Source organism: Asparagus officinalis, chromosome 8 (assembly GCF_001876935.1).
Source record: "Asparagus officinalis chromosome 8, Aspof.V1, whole genome shotgun sequence".
Taxonomy (NCBI): Eukaryota; Viridiplantae; Streptophyta; class Magnoliopsida; order Asparagales; family Asparagaceae; genus Asparagus; species Asparagus officinalis.
This window is the reverse complement of record NC_033801.1, coordinates 110999030-111022912: the sequence shown is the minus strand read 5'-3', so window position 1 is coordinate 111022912 and position 23883 is coordinate 110999030. Positions and strand designations below refer to the sequence as shown.

General features: G+C 36.8%; 1 protein-coding gene across 1 annotated transcript; it reads right to left on the bottom strand.

Annotated features, from left to right (window-relative positions):
- Positions 13031–14966, bottom strand: LOC109822505. Its single transcript, XM_020388714.1, has 5 exons — positions 14866–14966; positions 13768–14006; positions 13474–13692; positions 13261–13365; positions 13031–13170 (listed from the first exon to the last, which is right to left on the bottom strand). Exons 1-5 carry the CDS (start codon positions 14951–14953, stop codon positions 13045–13047), a joined length of 777 nt encoding a protein of 258 aa, XP_020244303.1. The 5' UTR covers positions 14954–14966; the 3' UTR covers positions 13031–13044.

Here is a 23883-nt window from a genome sequence, read left to right as displayed (position 1 = left end):
TCCTCCTCTTACGGGGAAACATCAAACGGAATAAAATTATAGGGGTTTTTGCGTACATACCCCTCAAATCTTCAATATATGCCAAAATTAACCCTCATATATTGTTATTTACAAAATTCCTCCTCAAAACTAGCAAATTGAGTCTTGCTATCACTCTAACTTAAAAATGTTGCTTTTTTAAGTAAGGAATGTCAAAATTCCCAATAACTTTCAACAGGTTCGCAACAAATTTCTATTTCAATACCAAAATAGGTAGGTGAAAAGGGTAGAGAAAATCTGCGGGTAATTTTGCAAATATGAAATATTTGAGATGTATATATGCAAAAATCCCAAAATTACGTTGAAACCACCTATAGTAAACAGGGGATAGTGAGTCCATATTGTTTTTGGCTCAAATGTTTGTTAATTAACGTGACACGTGCATCTAAGCTAACTATCAACTTTAATCTGAAATGGTTAAGATTTGAACTTGTAGATCAAATTATAGCGATTTTTAAATAAGAAATGTCAAATTTCTCAATAACTTTCAACAGGTTTGCAACAATTTTTTATTTAAATTCTAAAATTGGTAGGTGAAAAGGGTAGAAAAAATAGACGTAAGAGAATCGCGGGGTAATTTTGCAGATACCTAGATTTAGAGGGTAAGTTTACAAATATGAAGAGGGGTATATATGCAAAAATCCCAAAACTACATTGAAACCACTTATGGTAAACAGGGAATAGTGGGTCCATATTGTTTTTGGCTCAAATGTTTGTTAATTAACGTGACACACGCATCTAAGCTAGCTATCAACTATAATATGAAATCGTTCAGATTTGAACTTGTAGATCAAATTATAGCGATTGAAACGTGCATCGTATCAGCAAAATACCAGCAAAAATGCATAGTAACACAACACTCAAAAGGGTATTCCGATGTAAAGTCATATATGAAGTAAGCAATATATAAGAAAACCCCGTAGTATCACTTAATTGCGAATATATTCCTTTGTAATTCTATTTGTGCGAGAAGCCACCCTTGTTGGTCTCGGGTGTGGAGACCCAAGCCTAGAATCAAATCAACGAAGAAAGCTATAAAAACCCAGTCCGGTCGACCGACAGAGGAGATTCCACAACCATAAAATAGATATATGGGGACAGTTATTTGGGGACGGTTTAAAACCGTCTCCTTTGCCTCCTAAGGGAACAGTTGTGTGACGGTTACAATCGTCACGATAGAGTCTAAGGCAACAGTTCAAAATAAAGTGTTGGGCTTGAATTAGGCTTGAAAAAAAAATTTGGTAGGCTAAACGGACGGTTTTATTAAGGGCTCACGCCCAAACTTTTTTAAGAAAATTTATTTTCTTTCTCAGAACCGTGCCCTCACCCGATAAGTCTAAAAACTTTCTTCACCCGATAGTTCTAGGGTTTTCTCCGCTCTCGTCGACTCCTCTCGGAACCGCGCCTCCGCTCTCTTTTTTCTCTCGTCGACGCCTCCGTTCGCCGCCGGCCACCTTCACTTCGTCAGTTCGCCGCGCCTCCGCCGTTAGCTGCGCCTCTCGTCGCTATCCCCTCTCTATCATCTTGTGATTTGGGGTATATCTCTCTCCTTTTTAGTCATCAAACCTAGGGTTTCAATTTTTTTTTTCTCTATTTAATGAAAATTTTATTTGATTTTACAAATTAGGGCTTTGTTGTTTTGGTTGTGTCAGTAGAAGTTGTTTGCCTCATGACGACTTATAAATGCGGTTGCAACCACAGTCGTAAATATCCTTCGGTTGCAATTGATGACTTGTTTACAAATTTGGGGGTATTTGCAGTTGAAGCTTTTTTCAGGCAGCAATAGAATTTAAGGTTGTAACTAATCCACAATAATTGCAAATAGATTAGTTTCCGTAGACCCCCTATAGTATCCCCTTAGAATCTCTGTAATTCTAGCTGCAGATAGACCCTGAATGAAAACTTTTTTAACTCTTTACTTCTCAGAGAAAGAGAAATTTTGTTTTTGTTTTACAAATATACCCTCTGACGGTGAGTGAGAAAAAAATTCACTCAGGGAGTCTATGTTCAATAATAGCACTGCATGGGTGGCCCCCTAATTAACCCAATTCAAAAAGAACCTGATTCCTAAAAATAAACACTCAAGAACTCAAATTGTAAAATTTTAAAACTGAACCAATCAACTATAGATGCATTCAACTAGCAATTGCATTGTAATGATTGTTGCTAGGATATATATTATTGATGTCTTAATATATTTACTTTTCTCTAGCACATACAAATTATGGATAGAGATAGAGGTTGGATGTATAATACTTCTCGCGTAAGTGCCGAGTACATTGAAAAAGTGAATGACTTTCTTGATAAAGCATTTGCAAAAGCAGCTAAAGGGAATGAAATATGTTGTCCTTGTCGGGGTTGTTTTAATCGTTGTTGGCATCAGCGAAATACTGTCTGCAATCACTTGATTGTCAAGGGATTTATAGATAATTATTACAAATGGGTTTTCCATGGTGAGGATTTACCATCAAGATTGAACGTCCATAGCGAGAGTGATGATGATGATGCACGTACTCATGATGATGTAGGCGGATTACTACATGATATTTTTAGAGGCATAATAGAAGATTTTTCAGATAACGATGAATAAGACATAAAGGAAGGCACAGAGGAATTGACCGAGGATGCTAAGAAATTTTATAAGTTAGTGGAAGAAGGCCAACAAGAGTTATTCCCAGGATGCAAAACTTTTTCCAAAATCTCTTTCATAATTCGATTATACTTGCATAAGTGCATACATGGACTAAGCAATAAGGCATTTGATGATTCTCTGACCTTGTGGACGGAAGCAATTCAAGACATAAAGTTGCCAAAGTCTTTTTATGAAGCCAATAGGATTGTCAAGGACTTGTGTCACGCCCCGCTTCCCAAAATACCAGGGAATCGGGACGCGAGCAAGCCCGCGACGTATTAGACTGAGAAGAGATAAGTGCTAGACCCCGTCTTCTCAATCTAATACGCTAAGCGTTTGGAAATAAGTACAATACGAAGTCACAGGTCCCCGATCACACATAGCAAGAATATAATAGACAAACTCAGAATAAAAAGATACATATCACAAATGAATATCATCCAAGACATAATGTTCGGGTCAAACATGCCCTTATACATATTGAACAAATGAAATACTAGAGAGATAAAATACACTGATCAGCGAAATGGAAAGAACTACAAAATAACTGGAACCATCAGCTAATAATGAAAAGAATAGGCTTCGTCTCCTTCTTCTGCTCCGTCTACAGGGTACTCCTGCTGAGAATCCTCTAGCTCCTGCTGTTGAACCTGTTCTTCTCCTAAGTCTGACGTACACCAGAGAAAATAGGTGTACGTCAGGTGCATGACGCACGGCAAGACCCGACCCCACAAAGACATAGAATGATCGAAAACACAAGCGGAAAACGATACGAAAACCGAAATAACAAAAGGACGTGCAACTGGTAATCTAACAAAATCAACATGCAATCCACATGATAACCATAAGAATCCGTAAATCAATCGGGTAATGAAAACATGCAGCTAGCGATCAGAAACCACCCAAGCAACAAGATCATACAATAGATAGAATTAATATTTAAAAATCTACAATAAGAGACGTAGTACGTCGAGCGAAATAATCCAAACAAGGAAACCCTCATGTATATACCATATGTCTCGAATTGTAAATAATTAAATATCAATCCCGATCTATGTATGAAAAGAACAACAACTGGACTACCTCTCACAAGAATTCATACCTAGCCAAGAAACGAGGTCATGCAATTAGCCATCCTATAACAGGTCACTGGTTCACATCTCACATAGAGTCAAGGTTCACATTATCGGATATCTGGTTAACCATATCTCACTAGTACCTTAGACCCGCCCCAGTGCGAAACGATTCACTGGTGCGTGCCTAGAAATCACAATAATCATAATATCACCGTTCCTCAGACCCACCCCAGTGCGAAACGATTCACTGGTGCGAGCCTGGAAATAAACAACAATCACAATATCACATCACCTCAGACCCACCCCAACGCTACACAGGAATATCGTTGGTGCGAGCCTGGAATAATCAACAATTACATCCGATCACCTAAACCAAGAATTCCCATCTCAACTCTTCTCGCTTTTCTAAGTCAACAAATCACAGGCATCTAGGTCTTATACACGACACGCTAGGCTACTAAGAACATAAACTACTAACGGTTATCAACAAAACAAGAAATAATAAATAAATACAACTAATTTTATGCAAATCATATGATGAACATGACTATATAAGCTAACGATGAATCAGGTGTGCATATATGACATGAGTGAAAATAAATAAGGGGTCAACATATCGGGTCAATGTAATGTCATGTTATCTAAAATTATTTGCATACTTGTTGATTGTTTCCATACTAAGTTGTTTCATTGATACCTAACTTAACTTAGAATAATTAATATTTGCTAATTTATGATGGTGACATTAATAACATAATGATGATAATCAATAGTATACAGGATCATGATATTTAATATTGAATGCACTGACACGTGTAGGACCATGCACATATCATCGATACTGAAACTGTGAGCTATTGGGTTATGTTTATGTAACAGGCTCTTTATAAAGAAAACATTATTTCTAAAACTTATTAATCAATCAAATATACCAGAGCTGTACACATACTAATATACTATGCTACATGATTCATGAAGAACAAATGTGAAGGGGATCTTGCCTCGACGAGAATCTGAACAGCGGCGAGGAGCAGCGGGTTGAGGAGGTCAGGCCGGCGGGGAGGAGCGGCGAACAGCGGGGAGAGAGGGAGGCCGCTGGTCGGTTCAGGCGCCGGCGACGAGCTCACGGGCTGAGGAGGCGGCGGTTGGCGATGCGGGTGGTGCTGCGGGAGAACAGAGTGATTGTTGCTAGGATATATATTATTGATGTCTCAATATATTTACTTTTCTCTAGCAGATACAAATTATGGATAGAGATAGAGGTTGGATGTATAATACTTCTCGCGTAAGTGCCGAGTACATTGAAAAAGTGAATGACTTTCTTGATAAAGCATTTGCAAAAGCAGCTAAAGGGAATGAAATATGGTGATTAGAGAATTGATTGGAAGTTGATTAGGGGGATTATGGTAGGAATTCAAATGAGAGAAAATTTAGGGAAAAAAGATTATGGGAATATATTTATTTATTTATTTATTCATAATATTTTAAAAATTATTATAATAATAATTAACCATATAATAACATTAATAAATAATTAACAGCTAAATATTTATATATTTACATATGTACTAATATACTAAGCTCGGGTTTACATTAATAATAACAAGGTCACTAATAATATTAGCTAACAAAAGATTATATAAAAAAATCACTAAACCGTAAATTAATATTTAGTAAAATTAAAAATACAAGACTATATATTTTATTATTTATTTATTTTGAAAATTCAGAAAATTCCAGAAATTAGGAAAAATATTAATAAGATAAAATTTAACATTTTAAATACTAGAAAAATTATTTAAATACGTATCGAAAAATTACGGTTGTTACAACTTGGGTCTCAATTATGAAAAAATACATGCGTGCTCTAACGATTGCATGCTATTCTATGGAAATGTAAATGGGAAACTGAGTAAGTGTAGTAGTTGTGGTGCTTCTCGGTGGAAGCTAAAGAAGGATGATGTAGCAAATGACTCCAATCAACCAACTAAAAAGGTGCATAATGTTCCAGTAAAGGTTTTGAGGTACTTTCCTTTAAAACCTAGAGTTCAAAGACTATTTATGTGTTCTCAAACTGCTAAATCTATGAGTTGGCATTCTAAGGAGCGCATCGAGGATGGGATTCTAAGGCATCCGGCTGATGGTAAAGCTTAGAAAGACATTGATGAAAAGCATCCAGAGTTCGCATTAGACCCTCGTAATGTGAGATTAGGGCTTGCTAGTGATGGATTTAACCCCTTTAGAACAATGAGTATTGCGCATAGTACATTGCTAGTTATCTTAATCAACTATAATTTACCGCCATGGATGTGCTTGAAGGCAGAATATTTCATGCTATCTCTACTTTTTCCTGGTCCTCAATCCCCTGGAAACAACATTGACATATACTTGCAGCCACTGATTGATGAATTGAAAGAGTTGTGGGAAGTTGGATTGCTTACATATGATGCTTCTATCAAACAATCATTTAAATTGCGTGTAGCTTTGCTTTGGACAGTTAGTGACTTCCCAGGATACGCAATGTTGTCTGGATGGAGTACTAAAGGCAGGTTGGCTTGTCCTTATTGCAATTATAATACATGTTATGAGTATTTAAAATATAGCAAGAAGATGTGTTATATGGGTCATCGTAGATTTTTAAAAGATGACCACCCATGGCGATTTAATAAAAGATCGTTTAATGGTGACATTGAGCTTGGAAGAGAACCGATATTACTGTCTGGGACTGAAATTATAGATGAATTATCTGAATTGTCAATGAATTTGGAAAAAAGCAAAAGAAAAAAGCAAATAGAAATTGTCCGTGGAAGAAAAGGTCAGTATTTTTTGATTTACCTTATTGGGAGCATAATAGATGTCGTCACATGCTAGATTTAATGAATATTGAGAAGAATGTTTGTGACAATATTGTTGGCACATTGTTAGACATTCCAGGAAAGATGAAGGATCATGTTAAAGCTCGCTTTGACTTACAACAAATGGGCATAAGACGAGATCTTCATCCTGTGTAGTCGGCTGATGGTCGTCGTGTTACATTTGCGAAAGCTTGCTTTTCTATGACATCACAGGAAAAAGAAATGTTTTGCAAAGTGTTGGCAGATGCAAAAGTGCCTCATGGTTGTGCATCAAATATCTCAAGATGTGTAAATGTGAGGGAGAAGAAAATATCTGGGTATAAGACTCATGATGCTCATTTTCTCATGCAATATTTACTTCAAGTTGCATTAAGAAGAAGTTTGCCTAGGAGTGTTGCTATTCCTCTCATCAGATTAGGTGCTTTTTTCAAGAGTTTATGCAGCAAAGTTCTCAAGCTAGTTGAACTTAAATCCTTGCAATCTGAGATCGTAGAGATACTTTGTCAACTTGAGAAAATATTTCCACCAAGTTTCTTTGACATCATGGTTCATCTTCATGTTCATTTAGTTCAACAAATTTTGGATTGTGGGCCAGTCAACTACTTCTGGATGTACCCAACAGAGAGATATCTTTGTAGATTAAAGTCATATGTGCGTAATAGAAGTGCTCCTGAAGGTTCCATAGCAGAAGGATATTTAGCTGAAGAGTCCCTAACTTTTTGCTCATTATATATGCATGATGGTGTCAAGACAAGATTTAATAGATACACAAGTATGTATGAGAGAGTTGATGTTGCAGAAGAGACATCGCCAATTTTTCCTAAGATAGGTCATCCATTGGGAGGAAAGAGGAAAAGAAAGGGCAAAGCATTTACATTAGATAATGTTGACTGGGTTAATGCACATCGATATGCCTTGTACAATTGTGATAACAATGAAGTTGATAATTATATACGGTATGATTCATTACTTAATTATTACTTCTTATTTAATGTTGTTGTCCATATTTCACTTTATAGACCTATGTATTTTGTATTGTTATGCAGTGAACATAAACTTTTGATTGAGAATCAGTCAAGAAAAAGAGGCAGAACAAATAAATGGACGGGAGTTCAAAAGCACAGCAAGGACTTCACTGACTGGTTTAAAACTAGAGTATCTGAGTTGGAATCAGCGCCTGATTATCTAAAATGGTTATCAATGGGTCCTAATTTTGTAGCAAAAAAATACAGAGGCTAGTATGTGAATGGTTGTACTTTCCACATCAAGGCGCGTGATGCAACATGAAAACTCAGAATAGTGGTGTGTCTGTAACCAGTCAAGTAGACAGTTATGCAAGTTCTAAGGACCATAATCCTAAAACTAGAAATGTTACTTTTTATGGCGTCATACAAGATATCATTGAAATAGACTATTGGGGCAAATTCTGGAAATACTATACTTGAAATAGAATTTAAAGCCTTGCTCAAATTCTGGAACTCCGAACAATCAAAGGTAAATGAGAAAACAGACATGCAGTTTCTGTTCTAGCATCAATCTTAAAGTATTATTTCGAAACATGAGCTTTCCCTTCTTTGATAAGTCATATTGGAGTAGAATATTTATCATCAATCTTAAAGTATTTGTTTTATGTAAATAATCCTCAGTTTTGTCTACTCTGAAACCTGACATCGCTGGGCTGATTGAGATTCAGAAAGAAGGAATTTGAGTTTTAAGTCTGGGAGGGAAAGAAAAAGGAAGTCCAGTCTATGTGAGTCCTATACAACATACAAACACTATTTATTTCTCTCTTGTGGTAGCCCTTCACAGCTAGAGGATGATGCGTGAATTTGCTTGTTTGCATGTCCTTTTGTGCTTGTAGTCCTTAACCTTGTTATTAACAGGGTAAGGGAATGAAACAATGTTGGTCTGTCCTTTTTTCTTCTCCTGTTTTGATTCTGATGCCTCACCTTGATGAGTGTGTACAGTGAATATCGTAAAGTGACATGGTTTGTGTCTCTTTAATACTCGGTTCCATCAATTTTTGTTTCAAGGAATCTAAACAACTCTATGGGAAGGACTATATAGATAATAGTCCCTCAAACCTTTCAATGTTTTCATATTAATCCTCAACTCTTTGGACTTGTTCATCAGGCCCTCAAAATCCTAAAGGGTCTTGCAATTTTGTCCGTCAATAACCAAGATACCTGTCGGTTTATGTTTTCCACCACATTTGCTCTTGTTCAGAAAGCATTAGGGAGAGGGGAGAGGGAGGGGTCGAGGATGGGCCAGGGGGTCAGGAGCTCAAGCAATAGCGGGTCCCAGGTGGTTGAGGAATAAGGAGATCTACAGTGGGAGAAATTAAGTGAGGAGAGAGAGAGAGGAGGAGATTTGCTGGGCCTGAACACCCTTCTCCTGAGGAATAAGGAGATTTGCTCAAAATTAAGTGGAAAAAAAACATGCATACATAAATTATTAAATTCATACTTACAGGAGTTATAGGCTCGTTTATCGTTTCTTGTTCACTCGTTTATCGTTTCATACTAATGGCCTGGTTGTTATTTAAATCCACGTTCCTTCTATATGTGTAGAAAACAAGTGAGACCAACAAAGCAAATCGTGAAGGTCTAGAATATGTGCACACTACGGGGACAATAAGTTTTGCGAGGATTGCAAAAAAATGGTATTTCAAAAATTTTTTAGTGTTACTTATTAACCGCATCCTTTCTTTTTGTTTGTTTTTAATGTATTTATCAATATTTTAACTATCATGTCTTTATTATAGGAAAATGAGTTGGGAAGGCCTCCAAATGAAGCTGAAATGTTTATTGAGACTCGTAAAAAGAAGATAAATCCACAAGGAGAGAAAACAATCAATTTGATAGTATGTGCCATATTCCCTAAATATTAGTATTCATATATTGCTTTTTAGGTCCTAATTTTCATATAACATGCATAGCAACTAAATATAAATTTTGCTAATGCAGGGTGCTTTAGAAGAACTCAAATCTCAAGATGAAGCTGATGATGCATGGGATTTAGTCAAGAAAGATGAACATCCTGGACGTGTACGTCTTAGGGTGAGGGGTGTCACTAAAACCATGCTCCAAAATAAAAATAAAAAGATCATGGATCCCTCTGAGCAAGTTCCAGAATCTGTTGTTTAAACTATGTCACAAAAAGTTGAGCAAGAGTTGACAAAAAAGTTTGAAGAGCAGAAGGCAGATTTGGTTCATGATTTCGCCGAGCTCTTGACTGAAACACTTGGGCAAACAATTGATCCGACGGCTATTGCAAGACTTATTGCACGCACAAGATCACTTGAGCAAGGTGGTAGTGCTCGAAATCATGATCATCCTCGCTCATCTGCAAGCAGCCATCAGCCACGAAATGAGGTAGTTTTTTCTTTTGTTATATCTTTCTTTTTCTTTTTTGTGTATTATGACAACTTGATTTGGATTGGTAAATTTCTATTAGTTTTTCATGTGTTTGGTTTCGTAAATTTCAGGTATGATACAAGGAATTCCACTTTGGAATGGTCGATTCTTCTTATTCACAGCTCCAACTAAAGGTAACTTTATGATGTATTTGCTATAATTTTATACTGAGATATGTTGAGAATATCCTGCAAGTGTTTAATTTTATCTCATGTATGGACGTTAATAGTGGATCCATGTACTTTATTGTGCCTCCTCCTGATCCATCTTCATTTTGGATTTAAATAAAAAGGTACATATTTAAATAATACATAAAAAGGTGTAGATTCTCATAAATATCTGTTTGAATCCATTTGCGCGCCAAAGCTTAAAAAGTCAGGTGTTGCATGTTCACTAGTGGAAAAACAGGCATCGTTGACAGGCAATCCCGTCAGAAACGCTCAAAATCCCGTCAGCGATAAGTATCGCTGACGGCATCCCGTCAAGGATATGCCGTCAGCGATAGTCCCGTCAGGAAAGAAGTATCGCTGACGGGGCCCCGTCAGTAATACGTATTACTGACGGAAACAACGCTGACGGCGAAAGCCGTCAGTGATAATGAGGCATCGCTGACGGGGTTCCCGTCAGCAATGTTGTGTACATCGCTGATGGGGATCCCGTCAGCGATGCCTATTGCTGACGGGTTTCCCGTCAGCGATAATATTAGCAGGTAAAAAAATTAGATGATAATCAGTTCCCCTTCCCTGTACATTCCATAACAAATATCCCTGTACATTCAATCAATTCCCTGTACATTCCATAACAAATATCAATTCCATGTACAAATCTGCAAACAACGACATTTCTTGCACATTCAAAAACAAATATCAATTCCCTGTACAAATCTGCAAACAATGACATTTCTTGCACATTCCAAAACATCTCGAAATATATGCAATCCAAATTACAAATCTGCAAACAATGACATTTCTTGCACATTCCAAAACATCTCGAAATATATGCAATCCAAATTTCACAAACATCTCTCATTCAATCAATTTTCTCGAAATATATGCAATCCAAATTTCACAAACATCTCTCATTCAATCAATTTTCACAAATATTCGAAATATCCACAAAAATTTCCACAACAAACCATACACGCGTATCTTAAGTTCTAAATCCACAAAAAATCCCATAACAAACCCGTACACACATATCATAAGTTCTAAATCCACAAAATTTTCCACAATAGACCATACACGCATATCATAATCTCTAATATACAAACACGGGTTTAGGATATAACTCACTAAGATAGGTCATCCGCCCTATCCATGTCATCGTCCGCGGCGCCACTATCGGCTCCATCCCTACGACTCGTGCTCCCAATAGCATCATCTCCACTCTAACAATAAAATAATTTAAATTTAGAATCACTCATGTTTTACATATATAATAAGTATACATGTCTGCTACTCTCTCCACTACCAGTAAATGCCTTTTGAGTGGCCAAGAAGTTCATAATCTGGCTTTGCACCCGAGTAGGAACCCGCCTTCTACAAGATTTCATTATTTGCCTAGAAACCATCCCAAAAGTAGCAGTAGGCTGGATCACTCGCATAAGCTCATCTTGAATATCCTCCCACATCTCCTTGGGAATCTGACCATCTAACATATTCATCACAGAGGAAACAAGTTGCATCGCCTGCTGAGTGCAATCCTCCTGCGGCATGTAAGAGGGCCCCGATGGCATAGTCGAGGGTGTGGAAATCGGCGGAGGCTGGAATTGTGTAGACACCCTCTGAGCTCCAACTCCCATCCACCTGGTCCTCCCTTTTTTGGGAAGTTCACAAACTAAATGGCTCACATTATAATTCTGCTCTCTAGTCAGGGGCTCCTGGCTCTGTGCAACAACCTCAGAATATGTATTTTCCAGAGCTTCCTAAAAGATGAAAAAAATAAATTTAAGAATTGGCCTTTCAAAAATAAAAGATATTTACCTGAACAAGTAAAATAAAAGATAAAATAGTTCCACAACTGAGGACGGCTAAGTGCTAATAAATGGTTGACAGTATATAAGCACTATGACAGGGTATCAAACTAAGGCCCTGATCATTGTCATTGTCATAATTAACAGATTCACACACAAACACCCACCCACATACCATCCTCACCTACACCATACATAGATAAACACAAGCATAAACACACATCCAAGTAATATCCATGCATACACCATACATAGATAAACACAAGCATAAACACACATCCAAGTAATATCCATGCATACACAAACAGAAACATAAATAGACACATGCCACTATTATAGCACTTGATTAAGGCCAGATTAAACTCTACTCCATCAATTATAGCAAGAAATACTCCATAAATAGACACATCCAAGTAATATCCATGCATACACAAACAGAAACATAAATAGACACATGCCACTACGGATTAAGGGCAAAATTGACTACGGATTTCCTTAGTACTATAGTTATTTTCAAGTTGTAGCTAGAGATTTACAGGTTTCAATTTTAGTTCTTCAGCTTGCTTTTTGCAAACTACAGTTTCCATTGTGATCCATTTAGATAAAAGACAGAGTTACTTATAGTTAACAGTTGAAGAGAAGAAAAAATGTGACAAAGAGTCCCCCCCTGTATACAAACATTCGTGCACATATATCTTTTAAACTTGGTTAGGCTCAATCAGGTCAGGCTCAATCATAACTGAACAGAAAATCGAAAACCTTTCTGTGAAAAGACTGGATATTGGCATTTTTAACTAAAAACACTACAAGTTTCATTTCCCTAGGACAGTTGAGCTAAACATTTTTCAGGCTTTCACTAGATCTATAGACTGAACCTGACAGATGAACAAAGAAATCCCTCTGTGGTTTAAAGCTTTCTTCCCTCGTTAAATTGTAACAAACAACATATCGAACACATGTGCATTTGGATCATACATGATAATTAAGATGACCAAAAGAAGAGTGCAAACATTAAATTCCCAACAAAAGAACATGCTAATAAGAGCTAAGATAATTAGTTAACCTGCATTTTCTTGGCCAATTCTAGCTTTTGTTTTTTATTCTCATCGTCATCATACCCCTTCTTAAATTGAACCATCGTTCTCCTGTGCAGTTCTGGTAGTGGGATAAAGGGAGCGTTCTGAGATTTAAAAATATATTTATTAGTTTTATTTATCAAATATTCTAGGAAGCGGAGAGAATATATATAGAAGATTAAAAGACTTTATACCGTTGTCCTACAAAATTGATCCTCAATCTGGGCAAATGAAGTAGTCCCCGTATGATGATCATAATCTTTTTTCCATCGATTAAGTTTATTTCTCCTACATTTTTCCTTCAACATGAACAAAGAGAATTTTAGTGCATGGTATAATATACAATGAAATATATCACTAGTTTCAGATAAATAACTTGATGATAATTAACTACTATACATATTTACCTGGTGCTCCTCTTGGCCCCACAATATTATAAGTGCAGCTAAGTGCTCAGGCTCAACCCTCTTATCTCGCTTGTATATCCTCTCCCAGTTGTGAGTGAAACAATCAAAGCATTTCTTCTTTATCTCGTGTCTCCACTCCCGAAGAGAATGCTTGAACTTTCCCTGGTATCCAAATAAAAATTCCCACCCTACGGGATTGTCTTCGATGTTGAAATATCTCTAAAAATTAAAATTTAGTTAAGCATGGACAATTGACAGAATTGAAAAATAATTGTGATAAATAGAAGAATTTACCCAACAATCTCGATATATACTCTCCAGGACATGAAATGGCTGCTCCCAAGCCTCGTAATAAGGATTCACATTATCACTCCTCCGTATCAAGCATCCAAGGTATGAGCTAAAGTTATTAGCCCATTGTCCGGTTGGAATCCCATTATGTCCCCATCTCACAATTGCTCGAAAACCATCCGGCGGTAACTTTTTTTTGAAGTCACTTCCTTGGCGTCCTTTTTTCTGGTAAAGTTTTTCTCCTAAACAAATAAAAAAATAATAGATATATCAACACTTAAGCTCTTAGATTGAATGTTTTCTAGTGATACTTTGAGCATATATTGAATGTTTTCTAGTTGCATAAAGATATGAAAAATATATTGAATGTTTTCTAGAGTTAAAAATGTCAATATATGAAAAATCTTTTCTTCTTAGTTACTTTTAAGGCTGAAACTTTATTCACTGGTAACATTATATTTACGGTCAAACCCACGTGCCACTTATAAAACAACAAGATTTTAAAGTTTAATCCTTAGCTTAAACGTCCAAACTTAGCTGACTCAAAGAAGCATCAACTCACAAAACAAAAGGCAGCAGCCAGTTGTTGCCTTTTTCTCACTAAATAAATAATTTCATACAAATTATAAGCACCAAAATTTATACTCAAACTGAAGATCAAACATGAATTCAACCAAAAGAACTCACCTACTCTCTTCTATTGCATAAGATTTGGACTTTTACCATCAACTGAAATTGCAAATTCCTCTAAACAAGAGTAATATCAGTATCAATATTAACTTTTATAAATTACTTTGGCTTTCTTTCTAGTTGTAGAAAAATGTTAGACATGAGCCACATATAATTTGACAAACTTGTGCATAGGCACGGGGCCTAAGACTCATGCCTTTACCATAACATGGTTTGCCTAGACTGTATGAAATTATTTGTGCTGGCATTGGTCTAGTTTTGTGGTATATTGTCACCATATATCTTGTTGTCACTAGTTGAGCTAAAAACCTATATGTGAATAATATGCGAGGATCAAATTGTATTTTTCTGTCTGCTAAAAACCTATATGTTAATAATAGACTCGGAATGAAAATTTTTGATCAAACTCACCAAATCTTTGTCTGATTTCATTTTTTGCATCAGATAAAATCTCATCAATCTGTGGGCCCCATTCATCCAATCGTTTTTTTGCAAGCATGTACTTTTCTGTCTGCTTGATTGGTTGTTTTTTAAATCCACGTTCCTTCTATATGTGTAGAAAACAAGTGAGACCAACAAAGCAAATCGTGAAGGTCTAGAATATGTGCACACTACGGGGACAATAAGTTTTGTGAGGATTCGCAAAAAAATGGTATTTAAAATTTTTTTAGTGTTACTTATTAACTGCATCCTTTCTTTTTGTTTGTTTTTAATGTATTTATCAATATTTTAACTATCATGTCTTTATTATAGGAAAATGAGTTGGGAAGGCCTCCAAATGAAGCTGAAATGTTTATTGAGACTCGTAAAAAGAAGATAAATCCACAAGGAGAGAAAACAATCAATTTGATAGTATGTGCCATATTCCCTAAATATTAGTATTCATATATTGCTTTTTAGGTCCTAATTTTCATATAACATGCATAGCAACTAAATATAAATTTTGCTAATGCAGGGTGCTTTAGAAGAACTCAAATCTCAAGATGAAGCTGATGATGCATGGGATTTAGTCAAGAAAGATGAACATCCTGGACGTGTACGTCTTAGGGGGAGGGGTGTCACTAAAACCATGCTCCAAAATAAAAATAAAAAGATCATGGATCCCTCTGAGCAAGTTCCAGAATCTGTTGTTCAAACTATATCACAAAAAGTTGAGCAAGAGTTGACAAAAAAGTTTGAAGAGCAGAAGGCAGATTTGGTTCATGGTTTCGCCGAGCTCTTGACTGAAATACTTGGGCAAACAATTGATCCGGCGGCTATTGCAAGACTTATTGCACGCACAAGATCACCTGAGCAAGGTGGTAGTGCTCGAAATCATGATCATCCTCGCTCATCTGCAAGCAGCCATCAGCCACGAAATGAGGTAGTTTTTTCTTTTGTTATATCTTTCTTTTTCTTTTTTGTGTATTATGACAACTTGATTTGTTTTCTTAGTTTTTCATGCGTTTGGTTTCGTAAATTTCAGGTATGATACAAGGAATTCCACTTTGGAATGGTCGATTCTTCTTATTCACAGCTCCAACTAAAGGTAACTTTATGATGCATTTGCTATAATTTTATACTGAGATATGTTGAGAATATCCTGCAAGTGTTTAATTTTATCTCATGTATGGACGTTAACAGTGGATAACATCGCTGACGGGTATCCCGTCAGCGATGTCCATAACCCGTCAGCGATGTTTACATCGCTGACGGCAACCAAGAAATGGTGACGGCAACATCACTGACGGGAATTCCCGTCAGCGATATAAACAACGCTGACGGGAATTTCCCGTCAGCAATGTTGCCGTCAGCAAAACCCTTATTTCCACTAGTGGTTATGGTTTTTTGATTTGCAAATGACTAAAATAACTAAATCAAATGTCAACATTATTAGGTTAAGGAGAATATGAAACATTTAGAAAAAAACTAAATGTTAAGACATACATACATCCATTGTTTCTGCTCGAGCTCAAATTGCATGACCAATAATGCGGGGACTTCACCAGTAAAAAAAAACTGACTTTCTACCAAGCAAAAGGTAGTGGCTGCATGGGATCTTGCTTCTGATGAGGATTATGATCCATCGGAAATTTGCGATGATAGATAATCACGAGCTTTTAAGTCTCTGATTAGGAGAAAGAAAATTCAAGGGGTGGCCATTGCAATAACTGTGATTGATCTGAAATTGAGTTCATACATTAAGGAATAACCAACTAGGTTAATGTATGAAGAAAACATTAACCGGAGTGAAGAACTCATGTGAGTTCAACGCCCTCTGTCTTGATAGCACAACATACTGTGACAGAGTATACGTTAGACTAGCGGTTAATGGACTCACATTAGAAGCAAAGGGCGATCTGTATTAGCGTTAGGCTTGAAAAACTGTAGGCAAAGATGCGTGCTTAATTCATTTCGGCTAACATGGTTGCTATTTGATTGTCCAGATTGAAATTGTGTTGGCAGGAAACTCAGGATTGGATTACCATTGATTAGGTGTATTCTCTATTGTTTCTCTCTTAGTTTTATTTGTGTGGATAATGCTGGTTGTACTAGCATGATTCAGGTGCTAGTTGTTAAAGATAAATTTTCACAGGAAAAGATTTCATTCTTTCAGTAAACTAGTATTTGTTGACAAACATATGGGTCATAGATTCAAATAAGAAGTATCTCAAGGGTTGGTAGGTAGCCAATAAGGAAAACAGTTCCAACGCAACTAAACTCCTATGAAAACATTAGTTTTACCTAGTTTTGACGGCAAATAGAGAAGTCTTACTTGGCGCTCCTTTCAATAGGAGAACACAACTTAACTAGGCTTTTCCTCAAACGTCTGTGATGTTAGTATTTATATATATTTTCTGGTGCATAACATGTGATATGTTGCACACTTCTCTATCTATTGGAAATTGGACAAAACCATTATTACATATTGGACACCCAAGTAACAATGCAGCACCCTCAAATCACTGAGGCTTGCTTATCTGCACAAAATACACATTCTTATATCAAGGAACTGCTGCTTATTAAAACAGGAGGGCAAAACACTTGTTTCCATAGACAAATCACCTTGTAATGATCAAAGTATGAATGGATGCTCTGAATCCATTACAGTGCATTTCATTCTACTTGTGCTTACTCATTTTTTTATCTTGATGTATGCAGGAAAACATCTGAAGATCCATGTTTGTCGCTCTTTGGGGGATTTATTTGTTGTGAAGATTTAGAACTTAATCGTCTCAATAGAGACATTTTGACCTTTTGATTAAGTAGTAGCTCTTTGTTTTAATCATGGAGGATTTGTGATATGTGCTTAATTTGGTAAGTTTTTGTGTAAAACTTGTGAAGAATTATATCAATCCTATTGCTATAATATTGTTCTTCGTTGTAATGAATTGTTCATTATATTAAGGCTAAAATTTGGTTAGTTTGCGTGTAAAACTTGGACTATTGTTTCTTTGTATGTGATGGACTGATGTGTGATATCTGGGTGATTTGTTTTGATCAGTAAAAAATAAAAACCGTCCCCTTTGGTATAAAAAATCGTCCCCATAGATCACAAACAAAACCGTTCCTATAGACAATATAACTGACCTCTTAGGTCAAGCTCGAAACCGTCCCCCTTGGTATAAAAACCGTCCCCATAGAAACCGTTCCCCTTGCTATAAAACTGTTCCCATTGCTTAGAACCTAAAAACCGTTCCCCTTGCTATCAAACTGTTCCTGTTGCTTAGAACCTAAAAACCGTTCCCCTTGATATACAACCGTTCCACTTGCTCTAAACTAAGAACCGACCCCTTAGCACAACCGTTCCCTTATGGTATCAAGGATGATAGTTTACAACGGTTTCCATGCCTAGTGTGACGGTTCACAACCGTCCCCATAGGCCTCAAATGTGGTAGTGTCGGTCGACTGCCACGCCTGCATGAAACAAGCGTGAGAAGCTCGCTTTGGCCGGTCGACCGATAGGAGTGGTCCGGTTGCTGAAAACCCTGTAGAAATCTAAGCCCAGAATCGAGCTCTGGCCTGTCGACCGACACGAGGACTCAGGTCGATCAAAAATGTGCACGAGCAGACCCTGTAAAATTTAACACTCTGGTCGGTTGACCGAAGCCATTTGTCCGGTCGACCGATGTCGGGATTTTCAGTTTCCTAATTCGTTTGAGATTCTGTTTTGGGCTGGGATACTATATATACCTAATATGTTTTAGGGTTTGTAGAACACATGAAAAAGTGGGTTTTAAGAGGATTCTTTCAGAGAGATCTCAGAGAGATAATAACCTATTTGTGGGCATTGTATTCTTTTTCAATTAATCAAAGAATTGTGTGGTGTGGCTCCCGAGAACGTAAGCACGTTGCCAAACCTTATTAAATCTGGTGTGTTCTTTCTTGTTTATCTTTCCTGCAAATTTTCTTTTATTTACGGTGATTTTTCTACTTGCTAAACTCTTAGCACAAGATCTGGAAGAGCACAAGTTCGATTGATTGTTTCGAATCCTCAACAACTCGTATCAGAGCTTCGTTCAGAAGATTTGTGAGAGCTATGGCAGAGGAAAGAAAATTGAAGATTGAGAAGTATGATGGATCCGACTTCGCATACTGGAAGTCGTAGATAGAGGATTATTTGTACCAGAAGGATCTTTACCGTCCGTTGATGGGAAAAAAGAGGAAAGAAGTGTTGGCTTTTTTGTTTGATGATGTTATAACAAACAATTTACAACTAATATTATTTGTCTAGTGTTTGTATTTTCTACTTATTATAGACAAACAATGAGTTGGAGGATGGATGAAATCGAGCATTCACGATCATATCCAATAGAGGTTGGCGGAATAGTAGAGTGAAGCAATACAATTCAAGTTCAAGATCCAAGTTCAAGCTTCATCCGTAAGTTTACCAAGTCGTGCTTATCGAAGACCTCATCAAGCTTGGGTAATTTAGTTTAGGAGTTTATACTTTGTGTGTTGGTACTTTAAGCTCAATCATATACACACATACACGTTTTTGGTTTATATATATATATATATATTTAACTTTTTTTTTTCCAAGGGATATGATGAATATCCTCTTGTTCCATGCATAAAGTAATACTTGGCAAATACTTATATCGATAACAATCTGAAAGCCTGACTGGTTGATGGTTGGACTGGAAAATTTCTGTTCGATTTGCTATCAAACTTGCATTCAAGGTTTAATTTTGAGATTATGTCTATATGTTTGATCCATTGCTTACATTCAATAATTTAATAACAATATTTCCCAAAATAAAATTATAAATTTATAATAAATGATAAAAAATTTACCACGTGCATTGCACGTGTAAAAACCTAGTATATATATATATACAAGTTTTGGTTTTATAGTTTTCAAGTTTATATATATGAAACAAATAAATATAATTGGAAAATACTAACTTGTTTCATGTTTATATGCTTAGATATGATTTTATCTATATCAAGTTTATTTAATTCAATGAAATCATGTTTTATCACATAGTATATGTATTCCTGAGAAAATATTGTGTTTTGGTTTATGGACTTAACTATCATTATATACATCTTTTATTAAGTCTATAAAATTATTTTATAAAGTTTTAAAACATGGTTTAGCTAAAATATCAAAAACATGTGTTTTGTATTTTTATATTTTGGACTATTTTGAAAAATGATGAGATTTCACAAATGGAATGTGCTTTTTAAAAACCAGTTTTTGTAACATGTTCATTTTCATGTTTACAATCATTTTCTAAAGTTTTACATTTTTCTAAATTTGTTGGCTATTTTTAAAAGGGGTTTGAAGTTCAGTTTACTGTTCATTTCAGACTGATGTTATGTTATTAGTCGACTAATAAAAGTGTTCAGTCGACTGAAGAAAACCCCTAGAATAATCAAAAGTTTCTATTTTTATGTTAGTCGACTGATTAGTCGACTGATGATGTCATCAGTCGACTAATAAGGTAGTCAGTCGACTATGAGCTAGAAAATACCTACAACGGTCAGCTCATCAGTCGACTGATGAAACCCGTCCGTCGACTGATGCTGTAACGGCTAGTTTTTTCTAGCATGTTCTAGTTTTGGATTTTTGATATTTTTTCCTTGTTTTCTCTTGGCTTTGGGGTTTCCTATAAATACCCCCACATATCCTCAGTTCATTTTAACCAAGTGAAAAGTTTTAAAGAGTTTTATAAGTTTGTTTAAAGGTTTTAAAAGTTTGTTTAAAGAGTTTGTTTGTGAAGAAACTTTCACAAGAGCTTGAGGAGATCATCCTTTGGTGTTTGAGCATTCACTCTTCTCTCCTCTCTCTTGTTATCTATAGAGAAGTTTCCTTAAACTCAAATCTAGCTATTTTATATGTTTATTTTTCATTTCCATTAAGCTAGAATTTATTTGGATTTAGTTTGATTTGATTTATCTCTTTGTTCACACACAACCTATTGAGCTTATTGTATTTACATTCATAGTATAATTTGGGGGTTGTGGATTTGTGACTTAGAGTGTGAACTTCATTGTGTTCTCATCCATTGTAAAGAACAATTTATTTGTGTTGAGAGCTTAATTGTGAGGATTCACTTTGTTTTGCACAAATACACCAAGGGGAGTGTAGAGGTGAGAGACGTGGTTGGTCTCAATAGGAGTGGGGTCGGTGGTAATGCCTAGAGGTTGTAATTCCGAACACTTGAGGAAGACACGTGAGAGGCCAACACTTGAGGTGGGATTTGTGTAGTTACATTGCGAGATTGTGAACGTTGATAGGTGAGTATTGAAAACTGACATTGTGTGGTGTAAACGTTATTCGGGTGAGCGTAAAAAAACCGGTTGTGATAGTGGATTTCTCCCCGGGAGTGGGGAGCGGAGACATAAGACGGTCTGAACTCCGTGATCATTTGATTGTGTTTGAGTTTGCTTTGGTGTTCATTTATATTTGTGCTCATTGCTCATATTGTCATTGTCTCATTATTTAGTTTGTCCACTACATTGTTTACATTTGTTTATTTTACCCTTTGTTTATATTGATTATCCTTGCATATAATTGTTGCATATCTTATTTTTTAGGATAATTTGTTAATTTATTTTAATTAGCATAAAATTGAATTAGATTAACATAAACCCTATTCACCCCTCTCTAGGGTTCTTTCCTAGTGGTATTAGGGTGTTTTCAAGAAGAAAGAAGAATCAGACGAGGAGCAGAAAATATTAGATCGGAAGGCTCTATGGCAGATCCAGTTGTCGCTCGCCAAATCTCTCGCACATAATATATTGAAGGAGAAGACGACGGTGGGGCTTATGGAAGCGCTCACGAAGATGTACGAGCAACCGTCAGCTGCAAACAAGGTGCATCTCGTCAAAACACTCTTCAACCTCAAGATGGCAGAAGAACGCTCTTTCACGGCGCACCTCATCGAGTTCGACACGATTATTGATCAACTTATCTCCGTAGACATCACGTTTGATGATGAAGTACAAACCCTATTGATTCTATCGTAGTTATCAGATAGTTAGGCAGATTGTGTGACCGTAATTAGCAATTCAGCAGGGAAGGAGAAGTCTAACCTGAGCGAGGTTGTTAGCATGATTCTATTCGAGAAGGTTAGAAAGAAATCGTATGAATCAAAAGGTTTAGGTTCATCCCTAAATCTCGAGCAAAGAGACAGAAGCCAGAAGAAGGGAAACCAGAACAAGAATCGGTCGAGGTCAAATAAGAAGAGGTCAAACTCGAATATGAGACCTATCAAAGGGAAGTGTTAGAACTGTGGATAGAAGTGCCATATGTCTTCAGTCTGAAAATCACCAAAGAAGGATGCGAATGAGCAGGAGGCTCATATCATGCAAGATGTCTTGATCCTTGTTATAGATATCGATTCCGATTCTTAGGTCATTGACTCAGGAGCCTCATTCTACGCCACTGCTAATGGAAAACTTCTACAAAAATATGTAGTAGGAGATTTTGGGAAAGTATACTTGGGAGATAAAGAACCATGTAGTATTGTTGAAAGAGGCGATGTGCAGATTCAGATGAAGGGCTCTAAGTGGAATTTGAAGAATATCATATATGTACCGAAGCTAAAGAGGAATCTTGTATCAATCGACCAACTTAGAGTGGAAGGCTATGTTTTAACATTCACCGGGGATTTGTGAAGGATCTCCAACAACACTATGGTGGTTGCCCAAGGCAACAAAACATGAACTCTTTACCTCATCTCACATGCGAGTGATACCCTCACAATTGCAACTGGCAAGGAGAGTGTTGATCTGTGGCATAATAGGCTGGGATACACGAGCGAGACGGGTATGAAGATTCTTCACTCACAGGAAAAGCTAACTGGTATCGATTCAGTAGAAGATGGTGTTTGCGAAGATTGCATCTACGAGAAGCAAAAGAGAGTCAGCTTTCAGAAGAGTGGAATGCCACCTAAAGCTCAGAAGCTAGAGCTTATTCATACAGACATATGAGGTCCAGTTAGTGTGTCTTCTTTTGACGATTTGGCATACTATGTCACCTTTATCGATGATCACTCGAGGAAGGTGTGTGTATACTTCATGAAGCACAAGTCAGAGGTATTTAGAATCTTCAAGAAGTGGTAAGTCATGGTGGAGAATGAGGTAGATCTGAAAGTGAAGTGTCTAAAATCGGACAACGGTGGAGAATACTGGCTGGAGGAGTTCAAGAAGTTTTGTGCTCTGAATGAGATTCGTTTGGAGAGGACTACTCTAGGGATGCCGCAGTAGAATGTCATTGCAGAAAGGATGAACAAGATATTGACAGAGCGTACGAGGAGCATGTGTTTACATGAAGGTCTACCTAAGATGTTTTGGGTGGATGCGGTGCATACAATAACTTATCTGATTAATCATGGGCCATCAGTTCTATTAGATTTCGGGATTCCAAAAGAGGTTTGGAGTGGAAAAAGGTTAATCTCTCACACTTGTGAGTATTTGGCTACGTGACATATGTTCATATTAGTTTCCATGTCAAGGACAAGCTAGAAGCTAAGTCACAGAAGTGTATATTCATTGGATATGACATTGATGAGTTTGGGTATCGTCTGTGGGATGAGAAGAACATGAAAATCATTAGAAGCAGAGATGTGATATTTAATGAGGAGGTGATGTACATGGACAGAGACAATGCCAAGGATAGCCAAATCAGTGGGAGCAGAACTACAGATGCAGGTGGATCAGAGTACATGAATTTGGAGGAACTTCCAGATGGGGGCGACAACGTTAGTTTTGACCGAAGAACGGAGGAGACTCCAGGTGCAGAGACTATTACCTAGGGCGTGGAGCTTAGGAGGTCATCCAGGGTACCCAAACCGAATCTCAGATATCTCTCATCACTCTATTACTTACTTTTGATAGATTACGGAGAACCAGAGTACTATGAGGAGGCTATGCAGGTGAGTGAATCTCAACAGTGAGAGCATGCAATACAAGAAGAGATAGATTCTCTACACACTA